This window comes from Platalea leucorodia (assembly GCF_965183815.1).
Source record: "Platalea leucorodia genome assembly, contig: HAP1_HAP1_SCAFFOLD_46, whole genome shotgun sequence".
NCBI classification, from domain to species: Eukaryota; Metazoa; Chordata; class Aves; order Pelecaniformes; family Threskiornithidae; genus Platalea; species Platalea leucorodia.
The window spans coordinates 26,547-47,215 of NW_028121454.1; the positions used below are offsets into that span (position 1 = coordinate 26,547).

Here is a 20,669-nt window from a genome sequence, read left to right on the forward strand (position 1 = left end):
ACCTGCAGTGGAGCAGTCTGCATCCATGGTAGCCACTTTGGGCAATGTCAATTAAATCAGTATTTGCAATATAGGGCATGATGCCCAATCCAAAAGTACATACCTAAAGCGGTTCAGAATAAAGGCTGCTGTGGTTTAACTGGGCAGGCAGCTAAACACCATGCAGTTGTTTGCTCACTTTCCTCCCTGCAGTGGAACAGAGGAGAAAATTGGAAAAAAAATACCAAAACCGTGGGTTGAGACAAAGACAGTTGAATAGGACAGCAGAGGAAGATAAAATAATGGTGATAATAATAATAATAACAACAACAACAATAACAACAATAAAAGAATATACAAACCAGTGATGCACAACGCAATTGCTCACCACCTGCTGACTGATGCCCACCCCGTCCCCGAGCAGCGATCGCTGCCCCCCCGCAGACTCCCTCCGGTTTCTTTACTGAGCATGACGTCATATGGTATGGAACAGGCTTTTGGCCAGGTTGGCTCAGCTGTCCTGGCTGTGCTCCCTCCCAGCTTCTTGTGCACCTGGCAGAGCATGGGAAGCTGAAAACTCCTTGACTAATAGAAATACTACTTAAGTAAACCCTCAGTGTGTTCTCAGCATTATTCTCATCCTAAATCCAAAACACAGCACTCTACCAGCTACTAGGAAGAAAATTAACTCTATTCCAGCTGAGAACAGGAGACTTGGGTACTATCAACTTCACTGCTAAAAGAGAGGGAGATGGAGGGATCTCAGAGCTTCCAGGTTCCTGTAGAAGATTTCAGGCCTCCAAGAAAGCAGCTGAAGATAACAGTTTTCAACTAGCATAGCCTTTAGATCATTTCACATGTGAGGGATCTGCTCCCCCATTTCAGTCACTGGCACCCAGAAACCTCACCTGCTTTGCCTTCCTCTCCTCCCAAAGCCTGACCAAGGGATGGGAGGAAAGGCAGCCAAAAGAGTGTAGGCCTCTGTGAATCAGCTGGGGTCTGGCACCTGGAGGGCCATGGTGTCATCCCCTTGTACGCCCCATAAAGAATCAAGCTGGGAAGTGAGTCTGCAAGTCTGACTCAACAAGGTCCATGGACAGGCAAGGCTGTGTCTATGGCTGTGTCTGGAGACGCGTACACCTCCAGCATAGATCCAGCTGGGTGAAAGTGGGCATAAATGGTGTCCAGGGCCCATGGACAGAGGTGGGGGTGGAAGCCGCAGGTAGTGCTGGTCAGGGCTGTGAAGGTCTATGGATGCTCTCAGGGCCCTGACAACGCCCCCATGGGATCCCACCTGCCAGTGCCCACAGGAGGCCAAATTCTCATTCCCTGATGCGCAGGGTCTGCTCTCTGCTCCTCTCCTTCCCCATGTCCCTGGGGACCTGGAGACCACAATTTCATGGCCACTGCAGCCTTCAAGTCTTCACATGCCTGACCAGCTCTTCCTCTTTTGGGAGTACCAGACCCAGGTGAGCAGAAGAGTGGGTGGCCCATTCAGAAGCTGACCCACACACAAGGCACCATCTAACCTGTAACATGTCCCATAGAGACCCTCCATATATCTGAGCTGCCCTCACATCACACAAGGCATCCCCCACTTCTCATCTCCCCTCTCAGTCTCTCCTCAAGACACTGTATCGCCAGCAACCACAAAAGCCATGGGAGCTGTCCTTCCCCACCTCACCTCTTATTCCCCTGATGTCACAGCTCTGTGATGGCACACAGGGCTCCTGCTCTCTGTGCCCCAGGCTGTGGGCTTTGGTGCCCATTTGGGCTGCAGCACCTCAGATGTGGCACCAGGGCCAAGGGCAGACTTGTCACATGGAAACCTGGTCCCCAGAGGTGGGAGCCCGTGTGTGGCAAGGCTCGGCTTCCCAGCAGAGGCATGCTGGAGTGGGTGGCAGGTGGTGCCATAATGATGGATGAGGTTCCCCCCCCGAGAGCAAAAGCTGCAGTCCCCAAGGGCAGAGAGCAAGAGGCCTGGGCCGTGCAGCCCTGGCAGGAGAGGGCTTTGCTGTGCCAGGTGACTCTGCAGCACCGTGGGGCCTGTGCCAGAGGTGGAGCTGAGCTGCAAGAAGGACAAGGTGCTGCTGAGAAAGTCCCTGGGGGAGGGCAGCCTGTGATCCAGCCACACTGTGGACATCATGCTGAGGGCCAACTGGCCAGATGATAGCAGCTCTGCAGAGAAGGACCTTGGCATCCCAGAGGAGAAGCAGCTGAGCAGGATCTGAATTGCACCCCCATGGCAAAGGCCAACAGCGTCCTGGGCTGCATTAGGAAAAGCCTTGCTGGCAGATGGAGGGAGGTGACCCTTCCCCTCCACTCAGCACTGGCGAGGCCCCATCTGGAGTGCTGTGTCCAGTGCTGGGCTCCTCACTACAATAAAGTTGTTGACCTACAAAAGCAAGTCCAGCAAAGGGCCATAAAGCTGTTTTAAGGGACTGCAGCATTTTTCATAGGAGGAAATGCTGAGAGATGTGGGACTGTTCAGTCTTGAGAAGAAAAGGCTCGGAGGGATCTTGTTAATGCATCTAAATACCTGATGGGAGGGCATGAAGAGTTCAAAACACCTCTCCTTTCCAGCACAGCTCTACAGAGTATGAGGAAGAGGACAGGACAAGGATGTTGATTGGCATGGGCAGATCGGGTGCTCTCAGACATCTCCAAGGTCCTACAGGAGAGCTGTGCCCTTCTGGAGGGATGCTCACAGCCCCGCAGGACTCCCTGTCCAGCAGAATCCGGTGTCTTAAGGTGCTGTCTGCTAAGGGAAGCAGTGTCTCATTGCCAAGCCCTGAGTGCAGTGTCTCGAGCCTGGCAAATGAAGAGAGGGCGTGGGCACCTTGGTCCCATGGAAACACCTCCAGGGCAGCGCTCTCCAGGTCAGGGCCAGAGCAGGCACTCCACACCCCCACCCCTTGCCCCACACCACCACCGTTCCTGCCAGGGACCCCACGAGCAGGAAGAAGAGCAGCACAAGCAGGTGGAGGACCAAAGCAGAACTCTGTGACTCTCCTCCTAAGGGAAGCAAGGAGAGGAGAGGAGAGGCGGCCGGGCACTCAGGAAAGCCTTCTCCTTACCCAGCAGAGCACAGCAGCTGCCAGTTAGCAAAAGCCCCGGGCAGTCGCTCGCAGCCCCTTTGCCCTGCAGAGGGAAGCGGCCACGTGTCAGGAGAGATGCCCCTCTGCTGTGCCAGAGCTCTGGCTGCAGAGGAGGCAACTCCTGCCCTGGACCACACAGCCTTGAGGGCAGAGGCTGTGCTGGGTGGGAGACGGGAGCAGGGGTCTTGCGCAGAGGCAGGTGTCTGCATTGGAGGGGATGACAGGGAGCTTCCCAACTTCTCCCTCCCATGGCATTTGGGGTTGGAGGTTCCTAGAGCTCTCTGCCCATGTCTCTGCTGCCTGGAGCTATCCCTGCCGGGAACTGTTGCTCTGCCCTCCAGTTTTTCCCTGTCAGGGATCACAGACCCCATCACCCACTCCTGTCTGCTCAGCTCTGACCTCAAGAAACCTCCCCGTTCCAGGCACTCTCCAGAGGTACTCCCCGCTTGCAGGCAGGAAGGAGCAGGTCAGAGAAACCCTGCTGAGGACAGCAAAGGAGATGCTGGTGCTCTCTGGAGGGAGAGGAGTGGATGCAAGCAGTTGCCTTGCCTCCTACCAGACCTCCTGATCTCTCAGGGTGGCAGCTCAGGACTCTCAGGCTCCCTCGCCAAACGCAGCAGTGCCTTTTCCCTTTTTCCTGAAACAGCAGGAAACTGAAAGCACAGCCTCAGGAAAGCTCTTTAGCTGTAAGGGATCCCCTGCCTTGCTCTTCCTCTGCAAAAGTCCCCTCTGAAATGCCCTGGGCAGCTCTGGCTGCACCCCCTGCCTTCACCCCTTCCCCCTGGTCTAACATGAGCCCCTGGGCTGGGAGGCCTCCTCACAGACCCTGGAGCCTATGAACGCTTTCAGAGACCCTTCCCGCAAGGGCAGCTGCATTGCCCTGCACCAAGAGACTTACCGTGTCAAGGGCTGCAAAGGTTTCTTCCCTTGCAGCTCCCCTCTCTCCTCCCACTCCAGCCTGCCTTTAATCGCGCTCTGCCCTACTCCTTTGCCCAGAGCCCTGCTGCGCTTGGCAGAGGAGTTGCTCCTCGGCAGAGCTGTCTCTCTGCACTGCTGCCTGCTTACCAGGAGCTCCCTCCACCCCAGGAGCCTGTCTCAGCCCCGGAGGAGGGGACCTGCCCAAGACGTCACTTTCTCTGCCCCCCACCCCACTCGGCGCTCCCTCCAGGTGTCCCTGGGGCTCTCCAGGAACCTGCTTGGGAAGAGACTGAAGGAATCACCACTGTTGCCTCTCTCACCTCTGCAGAGACGTTTCTTTGCAGCAGTGGCCTTGCTGCTCTCCGAGACACAGTTAGGTCTGAGAATCCCCCTTCCTTGGCCCATCATGAGACAGGACACCTGGAGACTGCCAGGGAGGCATCTCCTTTAGCCATGCTGAGGGAAGGCAATCAGCTGAGTCACTGGAGGCATCTCATGCTGGGTTTGTAGTGGTGGGGCTGGAAGGGACCTCAGCTCCCTCCCATGCCTGCCACAAACCCCCAGGAGGTGGGATTCCTCTTGCTTCTGTCATGGCGTCTGTTAGGAATAGGCACCTGCACTCCTTTCCTACTGTCCCATGGTCATGCCCCTGTCACTCCCGAAACGCAGATGGTTTCTGCCCCTTTATAGCTTGATGGCATTGGGGTACACTGTGTACTGGTTTCCATTAGAACCTTATACTCCTGCAGGTCTCCTGTGCCAGGCCATCGAATCCACACAGTCCAGTAAACCCTGTTGTCCCTTTTCTTCCACCTGGCTGGAGGCAGGGCCCCCTCTAATCCTGGTCATAGCATTCATAGAATCATAGAATCATAGAATGGTTTGGTGCGAAGGGACCTTTAAAGGTCATCTAATTAAACCCCCCTGCAATGGGCAGAGACATCTACAACTTGATCAGGCTGCTCAGAGACCCATCTAGCCTGTCCTTGAATGTTTCCAAGCATGGAGCATCTACCACCACTCTGGGAACCCGTTCGAGTGTTTCACTCCCCTCATCATGAAAATTTTTTTCCTTGTGTTCAGTCTAAATTTACCCTCCTACAGCAGCCTTCTCTTCTCCAGGCTGAACACCCCCAGCTCTTTCAGCCTTTCCTCATAGCAGAGGTGTTCCATCCCTCGTGTCATTTTTTGTGGCCCTCTTCTGGACCCGCTCCAACAGGTCCATGTCCTTCCTCTGTGAGGACCCCAGAGCTGGACACAGGGCTCCATGTAGGGTTTCAGCAGAGCAGAGTAGAGGGGCAGAATCCCCTCCCTCGACCTGCTGGCCACGCTTCTTTTGATGCAGCCCAGGATACAGTTGGCTTTCTGGGCTGAGAGAGCACATTGCCGGCTCATGTCCAGCTTTTCATCTACCAGTCCCCCCAAGTCCTTCTCCTCAGGGCTGCTCTCAATCCCATCATCCCCCAGCCTGTACTGATACTGGGAGTTGCCCCCACCCAGGTGCAGGACCTTGCACTTGGCCTTGTTGAATCTCATGAGGTTCACACAGGCCCCCTTCTCAAGCTTGTCCAGGTCCCTCTGGATGGCATCCTGTCCCTCGGGAGTGTCACCTGCACCACTCAGCTTGGTGGCATCTCAAAACTTGCACTCAGTTGCACTGTTCGTTTCCTTGATAAAGATATTAAACAGTACTGGTCCCAGTATGGACCCCTGAGGGACACCACTTGTGCATTGGGTATCTATCTCCAGGGGTGGTCTCCACTCTAAGGTGGGCTTTGACTAGATGATCTCCAGCACCTACAACCTCTCTTCTTCCTCTTGGATTTGACCTTGAAGCTATCTCAGGATTTCTGATGTCTCCCACTGGCATGGTTGTCTTCTCAATCAACACCCAAGGTTAAGCTTGAGACCTTCTAAAGATCTAATGACCACCTGGCACCACCTGAGGGGGACAAACCTTGAGCCCACCCAAGCTCAGGTGAAGACCTGGGCAGAGGCTTCCCTCCAAGGAAGGCTGGATGAGGTGAGGGGAGTCTCAGCCAAGGGCTGAAGGTGCTGGGGGAGGTGGGGCTGGCCCACAGCAAGGTGAAGGTCAAGAAGCGGGGCTGCAGCTGGGGCCAGAGGACACATGGGGCATGGCATAGTGGAGGGAAGGGAGGGAGGGGTATGGACAATGGACGCACTTAGGGGTGCCAAGGTTGCACTTAGGGGTCCAGGGGGGCCCTTAGGGGTCTGGGGGCAGTTAGGGGTCTGTACAGGGATGAGACCCAGTCTATAAGGTTAAAGAGATCCAGTTTGTACGGGGACAGGGCCCAATCTCTACTGGGATGGGGCCAGGGGATCCAGTTTGTACTGGGATGGGGCCCAGGCTGTACTGGCAGGAGTTAAAGGGACCCAGGTTGGACTGTGATGGGACACAGCCTGTACTGGGAAGGGATCCTGGGATCCATTTTGTACTAGGACGTGCCCAGTCTGTAATGGAAAAGGATAAAAGGATGCAGTTTGTACTGGGACAGGGCCCAGTCTGAGCTCGGCAATGTTAAAGGGATCCAGTTTGTACTGGGATGAGACCCAGTCTGTGCTGGGAAGGGGACCAAGGGATCCAGTTTCTACTGGGACAGGGCAAAGTCTGTGCTGGGAGGCATTAAATGGATCCAGCTTGTACTGGAAGGGGGCTCAGTGTGTACTGGCAGGGGTTAAAAGGAACCAGTTTGTACTGGGACAGGGCCCAGTCTGTACTGGCAGGTATTAAATGTGTCCAGTTTGCACTGGGAGAGGGCCCAGTCTGTACTGACAGGTATTAAATGTGTCCAGTTTGCACTGGGAGAGGCCCCATTCTGTACTGGGAGGTGTTTGAGGGATCGACTTTGTACTGGGAGGGGGCCCAGTCTGTACTGGGAGAGGTAAAGTGATCAGGTTTGTACTGGGATGGGGCCCAGTCTGTACTGGGAGGGGTTAAAGGGAACCACTTTGGACTCGGACAGGGTCCATTCTGTACCATGAGGGGTTAACAGGATCCAGTTTATAATGTGACAAGGCCCAGTCTTTACTAGGAGTGGTTAAATAGACGCAGGTTCTGCTTGGAGGGGGGGTCAGTCTGTACTGAGAGGGGTTAAAGGGTTCCAGTTTGTACTGGGACTGGTCCCAGTCTGTACTGGAAGGAGTTCAGGGGATCCTCTTTGTACTGGGACAGGGGGGCCAGTCTGTACTGGGAAGGGATCAGGGCATGCATTTTATAATGGGACAGGGCCCAGTCTCTGCTGCAGGGCATTAAAGGGAACCAGTTTGTACTGGGACAGGGCCCACTCTGTACTGAGAGAGGTTAAAGGGATCCAGTTTGTACTGGGACTGGTCCCAGTCTGTACTGGAAGGAGTTCAGAAAAAGAAATCTATGTAATAGCTGAAAAAGTCTTAATTTCCAGCTTTTCATGATTTTTTAAAGAAATTTTGCTGATCCCTGAGGGATGCTGCTAGTATCTGGCTCCTCGGAGGACTTTGTACCACTGACAGATTTGTTCCTGATTGTCCAGCCAACTTCCCACCCACCGCATCATCCACTTCTTCAGTCCAGATGTCAACAATCCGCTCTAGGGAGACCATGGGAAACCACATGCAAGGACTTGCAAAAGTCCAGGTACACAGCATGCCCTTCTTTCCCCTCCCACATGGGTTCAGCAATCCTTTTCTTGTCCTTCAAGTGATGGAGATAGCTGCAAGAGCATTTGCCCTGTCACCTTCCCAGGGACCGAGGTGAAGCTGACCAACCTGTAACACTCCCGGTCCTCCTTCTTGCCCTTCTTGAGGATGGCTTTGATATTTGCCTTTTCTGAGGACCTTGCAACCTCCCTGATCTCTCTGCCCCTGCCAAGATGTTTGAGAGAGGTCTCATGATGACACCAGCCAGCTCCACCAGCACCTCTCTGCTCCTTCCCACACCAAAAGCCTTCTTCATATCCCACCCTTGCAGGGGAGTGCCCAGGACACAGCACACACCAGTCCAGGTCCTCTGGGCTGGCTCAGAAGAGAGCCAGAAGTGATTTCTTCCTGCAGGCCCACAGCTCCAATGGTTTCTCTGCGCAGCTCACAGCTTCCCTGAGCATTTTTCTCAGTGTCCCCCAACCTTTCTAGTCCACAGGCTTAGATGAAGGGATTGAAGAGGGATGTGAGGATGGTGGAGAAAAAGGGTTTTGTCAAACTGTCTCAGGAGGGATGTTCTGAGCATCACACCCCCAAGGCCGAGGGTGTCATAGAAAACAGTGGCACCAGTGAGGTGAGAGGAGCAGGTGGAGAAGGCTTTCTGCCTGCCCACGCTGGATGGGAGAGCTGCCCCGGGGAGGCATCTCTGATGCACACAGGATGACCATGTGAGCAGGAAGGGGAGGATGGGGTCTAAAAAGCAGGTTATGAGAGCAAAGAGCACGAGTGTCACAGTGTCACTGCGTGAGAGCTCCAGCAATGGGGTGAAATCACAGAAGAAGTGGTCCGCTCCCCTGGGACCACACAACTGTATCTGGGACACGACTGAAATTATGACTGTAGATGACAGAAATGCCCCTAGCGAAGGGGCAGCTGCCCTCTGGAGACCGACCTGCCGGTTCATGAGTCTTGTAGAGAGCAGCGGGTGGCACACAGCCCAGTACTGATCGTAGGGTGTGGTCACCAGTACTAAACACTCAGTGCATGCAAAAGGTGCAGGAAACAATACTAGCACCGTGATGAGCAGAGATGGTGCTGTCCCCAGTCATGCAGCTGGCCATCAGCTGGCGCAGGGTGGTGGGTCTGTGGAAGATCTCCAGGGAAGACAAATGGCCCAAGAAGAAGCCCATGGGGGTGTGCGGATGCTGGTTTGCCACCACGTGCATGACGATGAGGGTTTTCTCAAGCACAAACACTATGCAGGTCATGAGAGAGAGGGAAGAGATTTGCCTAAGGGCTGGGAATGTTCCCCATTCCGTAGGTATGGGGGACTCCATCATGGCCCCATTGCCCTTTCTCCACCTATGAGGAAGAATATTTGGTTCAGTTTTAGTTGCTTGGGTCACAGACAGACAAGTCAATGCAAGTACATTTCTTTTGTTTCATTAGAGAAGGAGTATAGCTCCTTATTGACACAGTCAGTGGGTCAGACTAGTGAGGAAGAGAATGAAGTAGAAGTGGGGTGTCCACGTTTCTTTGTGGACAACATTATCACAAGTTAAAAAAGCAAGAAAAGAAAAAACTTACCCAACAACAATGATAACAACAAAAATTAATCAAGAAAGGCTGGGCCTGTTATGAGTTACATTATGAATCATATGTTGAAGAAGATGGACACTCTATAGCTCCTGGAGAACATCCAGTCATCAGTTTCCACATTGCTTCCTTGAGCTCCTGGTTCCTCAGGCTGTAGATGAGGGGGTTCACTGCTGGAAGCACCACCGAGTACAGAGCAGCAACCACTCGATTCAGGGATGGGGAGGAGATGGAGGGGGGCTTCAGGTAGGCAAATGTGGCGGTGCTCAGAAACAGAGAGACCACAGCCAGGTGAGGGAGACACGTGGAAAAGGCTTTGTGCCATCCCTGCTCAGAGGGGATCCTCAGCACGGCCCTGAAGATCTGCACATAAGACACCACAATGAAAACAAAACACCCCAAAAAGACAAAAGTACTAAACATAAGAAGCTTAAATTCCCTGAGGTAGGCGTCTGAGCAGGAGAGCTTGAGGATCTGGGGAAGTTCACAGAAGAACTGGTCCAGGACATTGCCTTGGCAGAGGGGTAGGGAAAATGTATTGGCAGTGTGCAGAAGAGCATAGAAGAAGCCACTGCCCCAGGCAGCTGCTGCCATGTGGACACAAGCTCTGCTGCCCAGGAGGGTCCCGTAGTGCAGGGGTTTGCAGATGGCCACGTAACGGTCATAGGCCATGACAGTAAGAAGAAAATACTCTGCTGAAATGAAAAAGACAAATAGAAAGAGCTGTGCAGCACATCCTGCATAGGAAATAGACCTGGTGTCCCACAGGGAATTGGCCATGGCTTTGGGGAGAGTGGTGGAGATGGAGGCCAGGTCAAGGAGGGAGAGGTTGAGGAGGGAGAAGTACATGGGGGTGTGGAGGTGGTGGTCACAGGCGATGGCGGTGATGATGAGGCCGTTGCCCAGGAGGGCAGCCAGGTAGGTGCCCAGGAAGAGGCAGAAGTGCAAGAGCTGCAGCTCCCGCGTGTCTGCCAATGCCAGGAGAAGGAACTGGGTGATGGAGCTGCTGTTGGACGTTTGCTGCCTCTGTGCATGGGGACCTGCCCAAGGAGGTAAAGGCAGTGAGAAGTTAGGGTAGAGTTCTCTGAGCAAAGCCTATTCCAGTTCTCATGGAAACACCCCAGACTGCCTTGCACCTTTCAGGGAGACCTTTGGCAGGTGACTTTCATGAGCTCTGGTTGGTGCTGGCTGAGGGTGCCATGTGGAGCAGGGAGCTCTGCTGTGCGCTCTGGAGGGGTCAGCCCTGTCCTACAGCAATAGGTAATAGCAACATGGGGTGATCTCAGATTAAATCCACTTTTGATATCAATGAGCTTTTCAGCATTGTTGCTCCCATTTCACCCAACTGCAGAGCAGCGCCAAAGGGATTTTGTTTTTTTGGTTTTTTTGGTTTTTTTGTGTTTGCACACACTGCAGTGCCCGGAGCCCCCAGGTAAGGTGGGGACAAAGGCAGCAAGGACAGGAGGGGAAGCACAGAGAAATGTCCCAATGCTCCTGCCATGGGAGGAAGGACAGGGACAGACCCACAGGCACTCAGGCGTTTCTCCTCACTGTGGGTTGGGCTGCCAAGAAGAAGACAGCCTGAAACCCCATGACCCTGGGGGCAAAGGCCGTGCTGGGTGGGAGAGGAGAGCAGGAGGGTGCTCCCTGAAGGTGTCTGTGCTGCAGGGGATGGCAGGGAGGTGCCTGAATCCCCACTGCCATGGTGTTCGTGGGAGCAGCTCCCTCTCCCTCACTGCCCATGTCTCTGCTGCCTGGAGCTGTCCCTGCCAGGAGCTGTTTCTCTGTCCCCAAGTCTGCTCCCTGCCAGTGCTCACAGACCCCATCCCACCCGCTCTGTGCTCAGCTCTGCCCTGCAGACATCTCCTGGCAGCAGGGCACTGCCCAGGGGCATCTCTGTATGTGCAGGGGCTCAGGAGAAGCTCAGACAAGTCCCAGTGAGAAGCAGGGTCTCAGTGCCTTCTCCAGAGCAGAGAAATAAATTCCCATCTCCCACTGCCCACCCAGCCAACCAAGAGTGGCAAAGAGAAAGCAGAGATTCCTTCCCTTTTAGGTAATCCTCATCTTGACCTTCCTCTTGAAAAGTCCCCTTGGAAATGCCCTGGGGGTAATCTGGAGCTGTAGGCAGCCCTGACCCATGCAGCACCCTCTCAACAGAGGGACCCGGTCTTACCCTGCCAGGGTCACTGCTTGCACACACAGCTTCTCCCTGCAGCGTTGTGGGCAGCTCCCCGGGCAGGCTGAGTGCTGACCCTGGCAGGCAGCAGCGTCTGGTGCCCTGGCACACAGCGCCCTGGGGTGCAGGGACCCTGCTCTGAAGGACGGCCCTGGGCACCCCTGGCTGCACACCCGGCTTCACGCCCTTGCAGCCATCCCCAGGAGAAGGCAGCCATCATGACCTTTCCTTCAGATGGTGCGGCAGGGAAGCCCTGCTCTGGAGCATGTCCTCCTTCTCCACCCCAGAGAAGCCAAGAAAGACATCCTGATAGGTCCTCTCAGTCATGGGATGTGCCAGCTCTGGAAGACCCCTCCAGGATACTCATCTGAATCTCGCTGCTGCCAGAGACTTACTGTGCCAAATGCTGTGAAGATTTCTCTCCGAACAAGCTCAGCTCTCTCCTTCCACCCCACACTGCCTTTAACCTCTCTCTGCCTCACTCCTCTCCCCTCGGTGCCTGCAGGCAGTGCCCTCAGCCCTGCTGCGCTTTGCAGAGGAGCTGCTCCTGGGCAGAGCTGTCTCTCTGCAGGGCTGCCCACTTGCCAGGAGCTCCCTGTGTCCCAGAAGCCCGGCCCACCTGACCAACAGAGGCCCAGCCCAAGGCAGCACTTTCTCTCTTTTTTGAGCTCCCTCCAGGTGTCCCTGGGGCTCCAGGGGAACCTGCTGTGAAACAGGCTGAAGGAATCACTCATGTTCCCTCCCTCAGCTGGGGAGAGAGATTTCTTTCCAGCAGTGTCCTTTCTCCTATCAGAGATGGGCTTAGGTCTAAAAATCGCCCCTTTGTCTTACCATTAAGTAGGACACCCAGACAATGACAGGCAGGGATCTTCTTTAATCCTGATGAGGGACGGGATTCAGCTGGAGGCTGAGACTCAGTGGAGGCATCTCATCCTGTGTTTCTATTGCTAAGCACTGGAAGGGGACTCAGCTCCCTCCCATGCCTGCCACAATCCCACAGGAGGTGGGATTCCTCTTGCTTCAGTTCAGGTGGGCATTAAATAGGCACCTGCATGTGAGCTCCTTGTCTCAGCTCCTGTGGTCACTGGTGAAGATGTAGGTCGGGACTTGGCTGTTCAGATGAAATACCTGCTGACATCTGAGGTGCCAGGGGTTGTCCAAGGCACGTGCAAGGCAACTGCACTTGTCCCTGTTTACTACTTTCTTGGCAGCCTATGCTGCCATCTGACCAAATGATGTCATGTAGCACAGGGAGAACTAAGCTTTGCTCTGTCTTTTCCATCAGCTGGGTTGACTAGATCTCCATTGCCTGTAATGATGGTTTTCATCCCCACATTGCCTAATCAAATTCCAGACTGTTACTCGATTTCATGTCCAAATAGATGTCTGTAGTGTTCTGTGAGATGCCAAGGCTCTCACCCGTACCTACATGTGGCTGGCAGGTACAGCACGAGAAAGCCATCCCCATTCAGAACGAGTGTGTGTCGGACACCCCAGACAGCCTTGCAGACAGGTTCGGTGCCTTTGTGCAAGAAACTCTTTGCCACCACTGCAGTGTGGCAAGGTCCGTCCCTTCTCTACCCAGTAGATGTAAGGCAGGCCAGGAGCACAAGGCACATCACACTGGGGTCTCCACTTGTGTGCCTATGTTCTCAGACTGCTGTTTTATCTCTCCACCAGCCTTTACTCACCCCCTTGATGATACAATCAAGGAACAGACCAACAGTTTTCACACTGGCCTGACAGCAGCACCTTGTCATTGACGGAGATCACCTTCACGTCCACCAAAGGCCCTAAGAGGCAGCAGAGACACCACTGAAATAAACCTCTTTCTTTCCAGGGCTGCACTTCCCAGCCCCATTTTCCTCTGGCCTTGGGGACAGCAGGGTTTGCTCATTATTGTGGCATCCAATTGCAGCTTTATGTTTCCATCTGATGTCCACTCTGGAACGTCTCTGCTCTGAAGCAAAGCCTTTGCAAACAGGGCTTCTCGGACGCTGGGTACCAGGTTTCCGTAAGACAAGTCAGAGTTTTGCCTGGAGCCACAGCTGGGGAGCTACAGCCCAAATGTGCACTCATGCCCTCAGCCAGGGGCACAGCCAGGATGAGCTGGAGCCTGTGCTTTTTGACATGCATGGAGTGACTGCCAAGGCATGATGGGACAAGTCACACGGCTTGGGGTGCTGCAATGGATGGGTACAGGCTTTTCAGGAGAGACAGGCTGGAAGGATCAGGAGTGGGGCTCCCTCAAAGTGAAGAAATTAACTGCATGTATGGAGCTCCTCTGTGGGGCAAGTGACAAGTTGGGTGAGCCCTTGTGAGCGAGGGCCAGAGGAGGGGCCAGTAAAGGCGACACCGTGGCGGGAGATGAGAAACCCACAGTTGGCCTAGTCTTTTCTAAGCATCCAAATGAAGTCCCTGGATGTAGAAGCCTGGGTCTCACTGGAGACTGCAATGTCCCTGGCATTTAATGGAAGAGGAACACAGCAGGATTGTTGTGGTTTAACCCCAGCTGGCAACCAAGCACCACACAGCCGCTCGCTCAGCCTCCCCCCAGCCGGTGGGATGAGGGAGAGAATCTGAAGAGCAAAAGTAAGAAAACTTGTGAGTTGGGATAAGAATGGTTTAATCATGGAAATAAAATAAAATTAAATTTCAAAAAAAAATTGTAATGAAAAGGAAAACAATAAGAGAGAGAGAGGGGAACAAAACCCAGGAAAATCAAGTGATGCAACCACCTACCAGTCACCGACCAATGCCCTGCCAGTCTCCGAGCAGTGATCACTGCCCTCTGGCCAACTCCCTCCAGTTTATATCCTGACCATGACATCATATGGTATGGAATAGCCCTTTGGCCAGTTGGGGTCAGCTGTCCTGGCTGTGCTCCCTCCCACCCAGCTACTTGTGCACCTCCTGGCTGGCAGAGTATGGGAAGCTGAAAAGTCCTTGTCTTAATATAATCACAGAATCATAGAATGTCCTGACTTGGAAGGGACCCACAGGGATCATGGAGTCCAACACTACTTAGCAACAACTAAAACAGCAGAGTGCTGTCACGTTATTCTCAGGCTAAATCCAAAACACAGCACTCTGCCAGCTACTAGGAAGAAAATGAACTCTGTCCCAGCTGAAACCAGGACAGTATCCACCCCTTATTCTATACCATCTACGTCGTGCCCAGGTCCCATACTTTCCAATACCTTTCAATTAATTGCCACCACTTTTCCTGTCTTTTAATATATACACACAAATATCATTCCCTTGGTCTATGGGCCATGCCTCTAAAATGTCCGTTGGGTTCCTTGAGTCCATGACTTTGGGCTTTATCTGTCATAACAGTCTTTCAGGGCAGGAGAGCTGGTGTGTGGTCTTGGATTGTTGCATGCTGAAGTCAGTTCTGGTTCCATCACTGCTGCACTTCGCTTGGTTTCATCAAAGTTCATTCTTCATTAATCTGGGTGATTCTTACTGTAATACCATTGATATGGCATATAGCCACCATAGAAGTGATGACATGCACTATCATTTAGCAATTAACATCATACGATTCAGTTCATTGGCTATTTTCACCCCAAATCAAATCCCCCTGAGGTACACATCAGAATTCCCCATCCTTCCACATCACCCACCAAGTGCACCCACGTCCTTGAGCAAAAGCAATCCCACCAATGGGTTTGCCTTTGCCTGAGGCGGGAGTAACCCAGACTGTCTGCCCCAGCATATTTTTTATGTGCACCACATGGACTTTATTCCCTTCTACAGTACGTAAAAGTTTTGATTGGGCAGGGCCAGCTCGATTGGCAGATCCCCTAGTGTTGACTAACCAGGTGGCCTTTGCTAAATGTCTATCCCAGTGTCTGAATGTCCCACCACCCGTTGCTCTCAGTGTAGTCTTTAACAGTCCATTGTATCGTTCGATTTTCCCAGAGGCTGGTGCGTGATAGGGGATGTGATATACCCACTCAGTGCCATGCCTTTGGCCCAGGGGTCTATGAGGTTCTTTCAGAAATGAGCCCCATTGTCTGTCTCAACTCTTTCTGGGGTGCCATGTTGCCATAGGATTTGCTTTTCAAGGCCCAGGATAGTGTTCCGGGCGGTGGCATGGGGCACAGGACATGTTTCCAGCCATCTGCTGGTTGCTTCCACCATTGTAAGCACATGGCGCTTGCCTTGGTGGGTTTGTGGGAGTGTGATAGCATCAATCTGCCAGGCCTCCCCATATTTATCTTTTAGCCATCGTCCTCCAAACCAGAGAGGCTTGAACCGCTTGGCTCGCTTGATTGCAGCGCATGTTTCGCATTCATGGGTAACCAGTGCAATGGTGTCCATGGTTAAGTCCACCCCGCGATCGCGAGCCCATCTATGTGTTGCATCTCTTCCTTGATGGCCTGAGGTGTCATGGGCCGAGTGAGCTAGAAATAATTCACCCTTATGTTGCCAGTCCAGATCCACCTGAGCCACTTCAGTCTTAGCAGCCTGATCCACCTGCTGGTTGTTTTGAGGTTCTTCAGTGGCCCGACTCTTGGGTACGTGAGCATCTACGTGACGTACTTTTACAGCCAGGTCCTCTACCCGGGCAGCAATATCTTGCCACAATGCGGCAGCCCAGATGGGTTTGCCTCTGTGCTGCCAGTTGCTCTGCTTCCATTGCTGCAACCACCTGCACAGGGCATTTGCCACCATCCATGAGTCAGTATAGAGATGGAGCATTGGCCACTTTTCTTGGTCAGCAATATCTAAAGCCAGCTGGATGGCTTTCACCTCTGCAAACTGGCTTGATTCCCCTTCTCTTTCAGCAGTTTCTGCGACTTCTTGTATAGGACTCCATACAGGAGCTTTCCACCTCCGATGCTTCCCCACAAGATGACAGGACCCATCAGTGAACAGGGCATATTGCTTCTCTTTTTCTGGCAGTTTATTGTACAGTGGGGCCTCCTCAGCACACGTCACCTCCTTCTCTGGTGATATTCCAAAATCTTTGCCTTCTGGCCAGTCCATGATCACTTCCAAGATTCCTGGGCGACTGGGGTTTCCTATTCGAGCCTGTTGTGTAGTGAGTGCAACCCACTTACTCCACGTAGCATCAGTTGCATGATGGGTAGAAGGGACTCTCCCTTTGAACATCCAGCCCAACACTGGCAGTCGGGGTGCCAGGAGGAACTGTGCTTCAGTACCAACCACTTCTGGAGCAGCTCGAACCCCTTCATATGCTGCCAATATCTCTTTTTCAGTTGGAGTATAGCGGGCCTCAGATCCTCTGTATCCCTGACTCCAAAACCCCAGGGGTCAAGCTCGAGTCTCCCCCGGTGCTTTCTGCCAGAGGCTCCAGGCAGGGCCGTTCTCCCTGGCTGTGCTGTAGAGCACAGTTTTTACACCTTGTCCTGCCCAGACTGGCCCAAGGGCAGCTGCATGAACTCTCTCCCATTTAATTTGTTCAAAGGCTTGTTGTTCCTCAGGGCCCCATTTGAAATCGTTCTTCTTCCAGGTCACTTCATAGAGAGGGCTTAAAACCAGATTGTAATTAGGAATATGCATTCTCCAAAAACCCACAGTGCCCAAGAAAGCTTGTGTTTCCTTTTTGCTGGTTGGTGGAGACATAGCCATTATTTTGTTGATCACATCCATTGGGATCATGCCCCACTTCTCATCTTCCCTGTTGGTCTCTCCTCAAGACACTGTATCTCCATCCAGCACAAAAGCCATGGGAGCTGTCCTTCCCCACCTCAGCTCTTATTCCACTGATGTCACAGCTCCATGATGGCACACGGGGCTCCTGCTCTCTGTGCCCCAGGCTCTGGGCTTTGGTGCCCATTTGGGCTGCAGCACCTCAGATGTGGCACCAGGGCCAAGGGCAGACTTGTCACATGGAAACCTGGTCCCCAGAGGTGGGAGCCCGTGTGTGGCAAGGCTCGGCTTCCCAGCAGAGGCATGCTGGAGTGGGTGGCAGGTGGTGCCATAATGATGGATGAGGTTCCCCCCCCGAGAGCAAAAGCTGCAGTCCCCAAGGGCAGAGAGCAAGAGGCCTGGGCTGTGCAGCCCTGGCAGGAGAGGGCTTTGCTGTGCCAGGTGACTCTGCAGCACCGTGGGGCCTGTGCCAGAGGTGGAGCTGATCTGCAAGAAGGACAAGGTGCTGCTGAGAAAGTCCCTGGGGGAGGACAGCCTGTGATCCAGCCACACTGTGGACATCATGTTGGGGGCTGACTGGACAGATAGCAGCTCTGCAGAGAAGGACCTTGGCATCCCAGAGGAGAAGCAGCTGAATATAAGCCAGCAATACACACTTGCAGCAAAGGCCAACAGTGTCCTGGGCTGCATTAGGAAAAGCCTTGCTGGCAGATGGAGGGAGGTGACCCTTCCCCTCCACTCAGCACTGGGGAGGCCCCATCTGGAGTGCTGTGTCCAGTGCTGGGCTCCTCACTACAATAAAGTTGTTGACCTACGAAAGCAAGTCCAGCAAAGGGCCACAAAGCTGGTTTAAGGGACTGCAGCATCTTTCATAGCAGGAAATGCTGAGAGATGTGGGACTGTTCAGTCTGGAGAAGAAAAGGCTCAGAGGGATCTTGTTAATGTGTATAAATACCTGATGGGAGAGCATGAAGACCAGGGAGCCAAACTCTTCTCAGTAGTTCCCAGTGACAAGACAAGCGGTGATGGACACAGCTAAAAACACATGAAACGCCATCTGAACCCAAGAAAGCACTTTTTGACTGTGAGGATGGTCAGCCACTGGAAAAAGTTGCCAAGAGAGGTTGTGGAGTCTATATCCCTGGAGATATTCCAACCCCAGCTAGACAAGGTGCTCAGCAACCTGCTCTGGCTGACCCTGCCTCAGCTGGGGGGTTGAACTAGATGATCTCCAGAGGTCTCTTCCAATCTCAACATTTCCATCATTCTGTGAGTTTGAAAGAGAAAAGTAAGAGAGAAAGAAAGGAACAACACGTAGCCTTGTCAACAAATACAGTGGGATCCCAGGGAGAGGACCGAAGCTGGAGCAGGGGAGGTGTGAGGAGGAAGGAGCAGCAGAGATGTTCTGCAGTGAATGTTAACCCCCTCTTCACCATCCCCCCTGCTCCTGGTGGTGTTGAGGTAGGTAGAACTGGGAACAATGGAGTAATTTGAGCCTGGGGGAAACTGTGAGGGGAATGGTCTTTAATATTTTTGTCATTGTTTCTCACAATCCAAATCTTTTTATAATTGGCAACAAATGAATTCAATCTTCCCCAAGTCAAAAGGTTGTTGCCCATGATGGTATTCGGTAACTGATCTCCTTTACTTTATCTTGACCCATGAGTTATTCCATCTTATTTTCTCCCTTTGTCCTGTTGAGGCAGGGGAGTGAGTGAGCAGCTGGGTGGGTGTCTGGCTGCTGGCCAAGGTTAACCCACTACAGAACCACCACATCAGGACTGCTGCATCCAGTATGGGACTTCCCAGTACAAGAAAGAGCCTGACGGACTGAAGTGAGTCCTGCGGAGGCCAGAAGGATGGTTGGGTCTTGGAGCACATTATGGACAAGGAGAGGCTGAGAGGGCTGAGGTTTTGAGGAATCCCTCAAGTCAGACACTAGAGGAAGGACCCACTCCAGTTGAGGGATCTCAGTCAATGGAGATATTCAATATTTGTTGAGACAAGGCCATGAGAACCTGTTCAAGCTGGATCTGTCTGAGAACTGGCTTGGCTGAGGGACCAGCTGTGGCAAGAGCTGTGAGACTTGAGGGGTCTAGAGCACAAGTCTTATGAGGAGCGGCTGAGGGAACTGGGCTTGTTTAGCCTGGAGAAGAGGAGGCTGAGGGGTGACCTTATTGTTCTGTACAACAGCCTGAAAGGAGGCTGTAGCGAGGTGGGGGTCGGTCTCTTCTCCCCAGTAACGAGTGATAGGACAAGAGGAAACGGTCTCAAGCTGCGCCAGGGGAGGTTTAGGTTAGATATTAGGAAAAACTTCTTCACTGAAAGGGTGGTCAAGCATTGGAACAGGCTGCCCAGGAAAGTGGTTGAGTCTCCCTCCCTGGAGGTATTTAAAGAACGGATAGATACGGTGCTTGAAGACATGGTATAGATGGACTTGGCAGTGATAGGTCAACGGTTGGACTTGATGATCTTAAGGGTCTTTTCCAACCTTGACGATTCTATGATTCTATGATTCTATGATTTGTGTGTAATAAGTGTCAGTAGGAAACTGCTTCCCTTTTTCTTAATATTGGTGATGGAGTTGGGTATCACTGAGCCCTGGAGGAGGACAGAGGTGACTATGCAGCAAAAGTCCTTTCTCAAGGCTGGGGTGTGCAAACAGAGCTGGAAATGGCCGGTGTGTGGCAGTGATCTGGGACAGTTCTCCCAGGGCAGCTTCCCCAGGATGTACAGGGAACATGGCACAGACCTGGCCCCTCTCTTCTGCACCTTCGGTGCCTTGTTTCCTTCACATTGATGCCTGACTCTGCACTGTCAGCACCCTGCTGGGTGCCCCCACCCTGCACACTCACACAGATTGCCTCTACACTGGGGCTTTCCTCGCCCAGGCACTTCCCAGCCCAGCCCAGCCCCTCCCCAGATCTCCCCACCTCCCCTGCCCTCTCCCCAGCCCAGCCTGGGCTGGCCCCACGGCAGTGCCCACCACCGGGTGCTGCAGAGCTCTGGGCACTCACCCCACAGCCCCAGCCCCTCTGAAGGGCACAGCAGCTCCTGGGGGGCAGAGAGGGGGGCTCAGGCTCCTAATTAACCCCAAGGCTGGTGCTGGCCCCAAGGCCAGGAGGAAACAGGCCAGGCACTCTCTGGGTCTCCTGAATTCATATTGTAGGTGATGCCCATACCTGACTGTATTTGTCCCCTCCTCTGCTCCCACCAGCCCCACTCCTCAGAAGAGCACAGCAGTCCTGGCCCTGGGCCTCCTCAGGCAGCTCCTGCATCTCTCCAGGCTCCCCTCCCTGTTCCTGCTGGGTCTCCACTGACTCCCACGGCACTGCAGAGTCCTTGTTCATGGATACATTTATTTAGTGCTTTACTTTTGGGGGACTTCACCATTGCGACTGTTTCACCTTCTGAGCCTCCATTCATTCCAACCCCAGGGCACGTGGTGAGTCCCCATCCTCTCCTCTCCTCACCCCTCCAAATTCATTTCCAGAGAGTCTGGTATATGCCATCACTCCTGTCATACATGAAGAAACCTGAGGAGATAATGGGAGCTCATGGGCCATCTCCTCTCCCATTGGACACCAAAAAGAGAGCTTTTAAATTCACAGCGCTTGATCCAGTGGAACGAAATAGTAACA

General features: G+C 53.3%; 1 protein-coding gene across 1 annotated transcript; it reads right to left on the minus strand.

The window, feature by feature from the left end:
* Nucleotides 1-9,278: 9,278 nt before the first annotated feature.
* Nucleotides 9,279-20,421, minus strand: LOC309603270 (olfactory receptor 14C36-like; the record flags this gene model as incomplete). The annotated part of the gene is made up of 2 exons (XM_082338156.1): nt 9,279-10,267; nt 20,403-20,421. 2 exons carry the CDS (start codon nt 20,419-20,421, stop codon nt 9,279-9,281), a joined length of 1,008 nt encoding a protein of 335 aa, XP_082194282.1.
* Between the last annotated feature and the right edge of the window lie 248 nt (nt 20,422-20,669).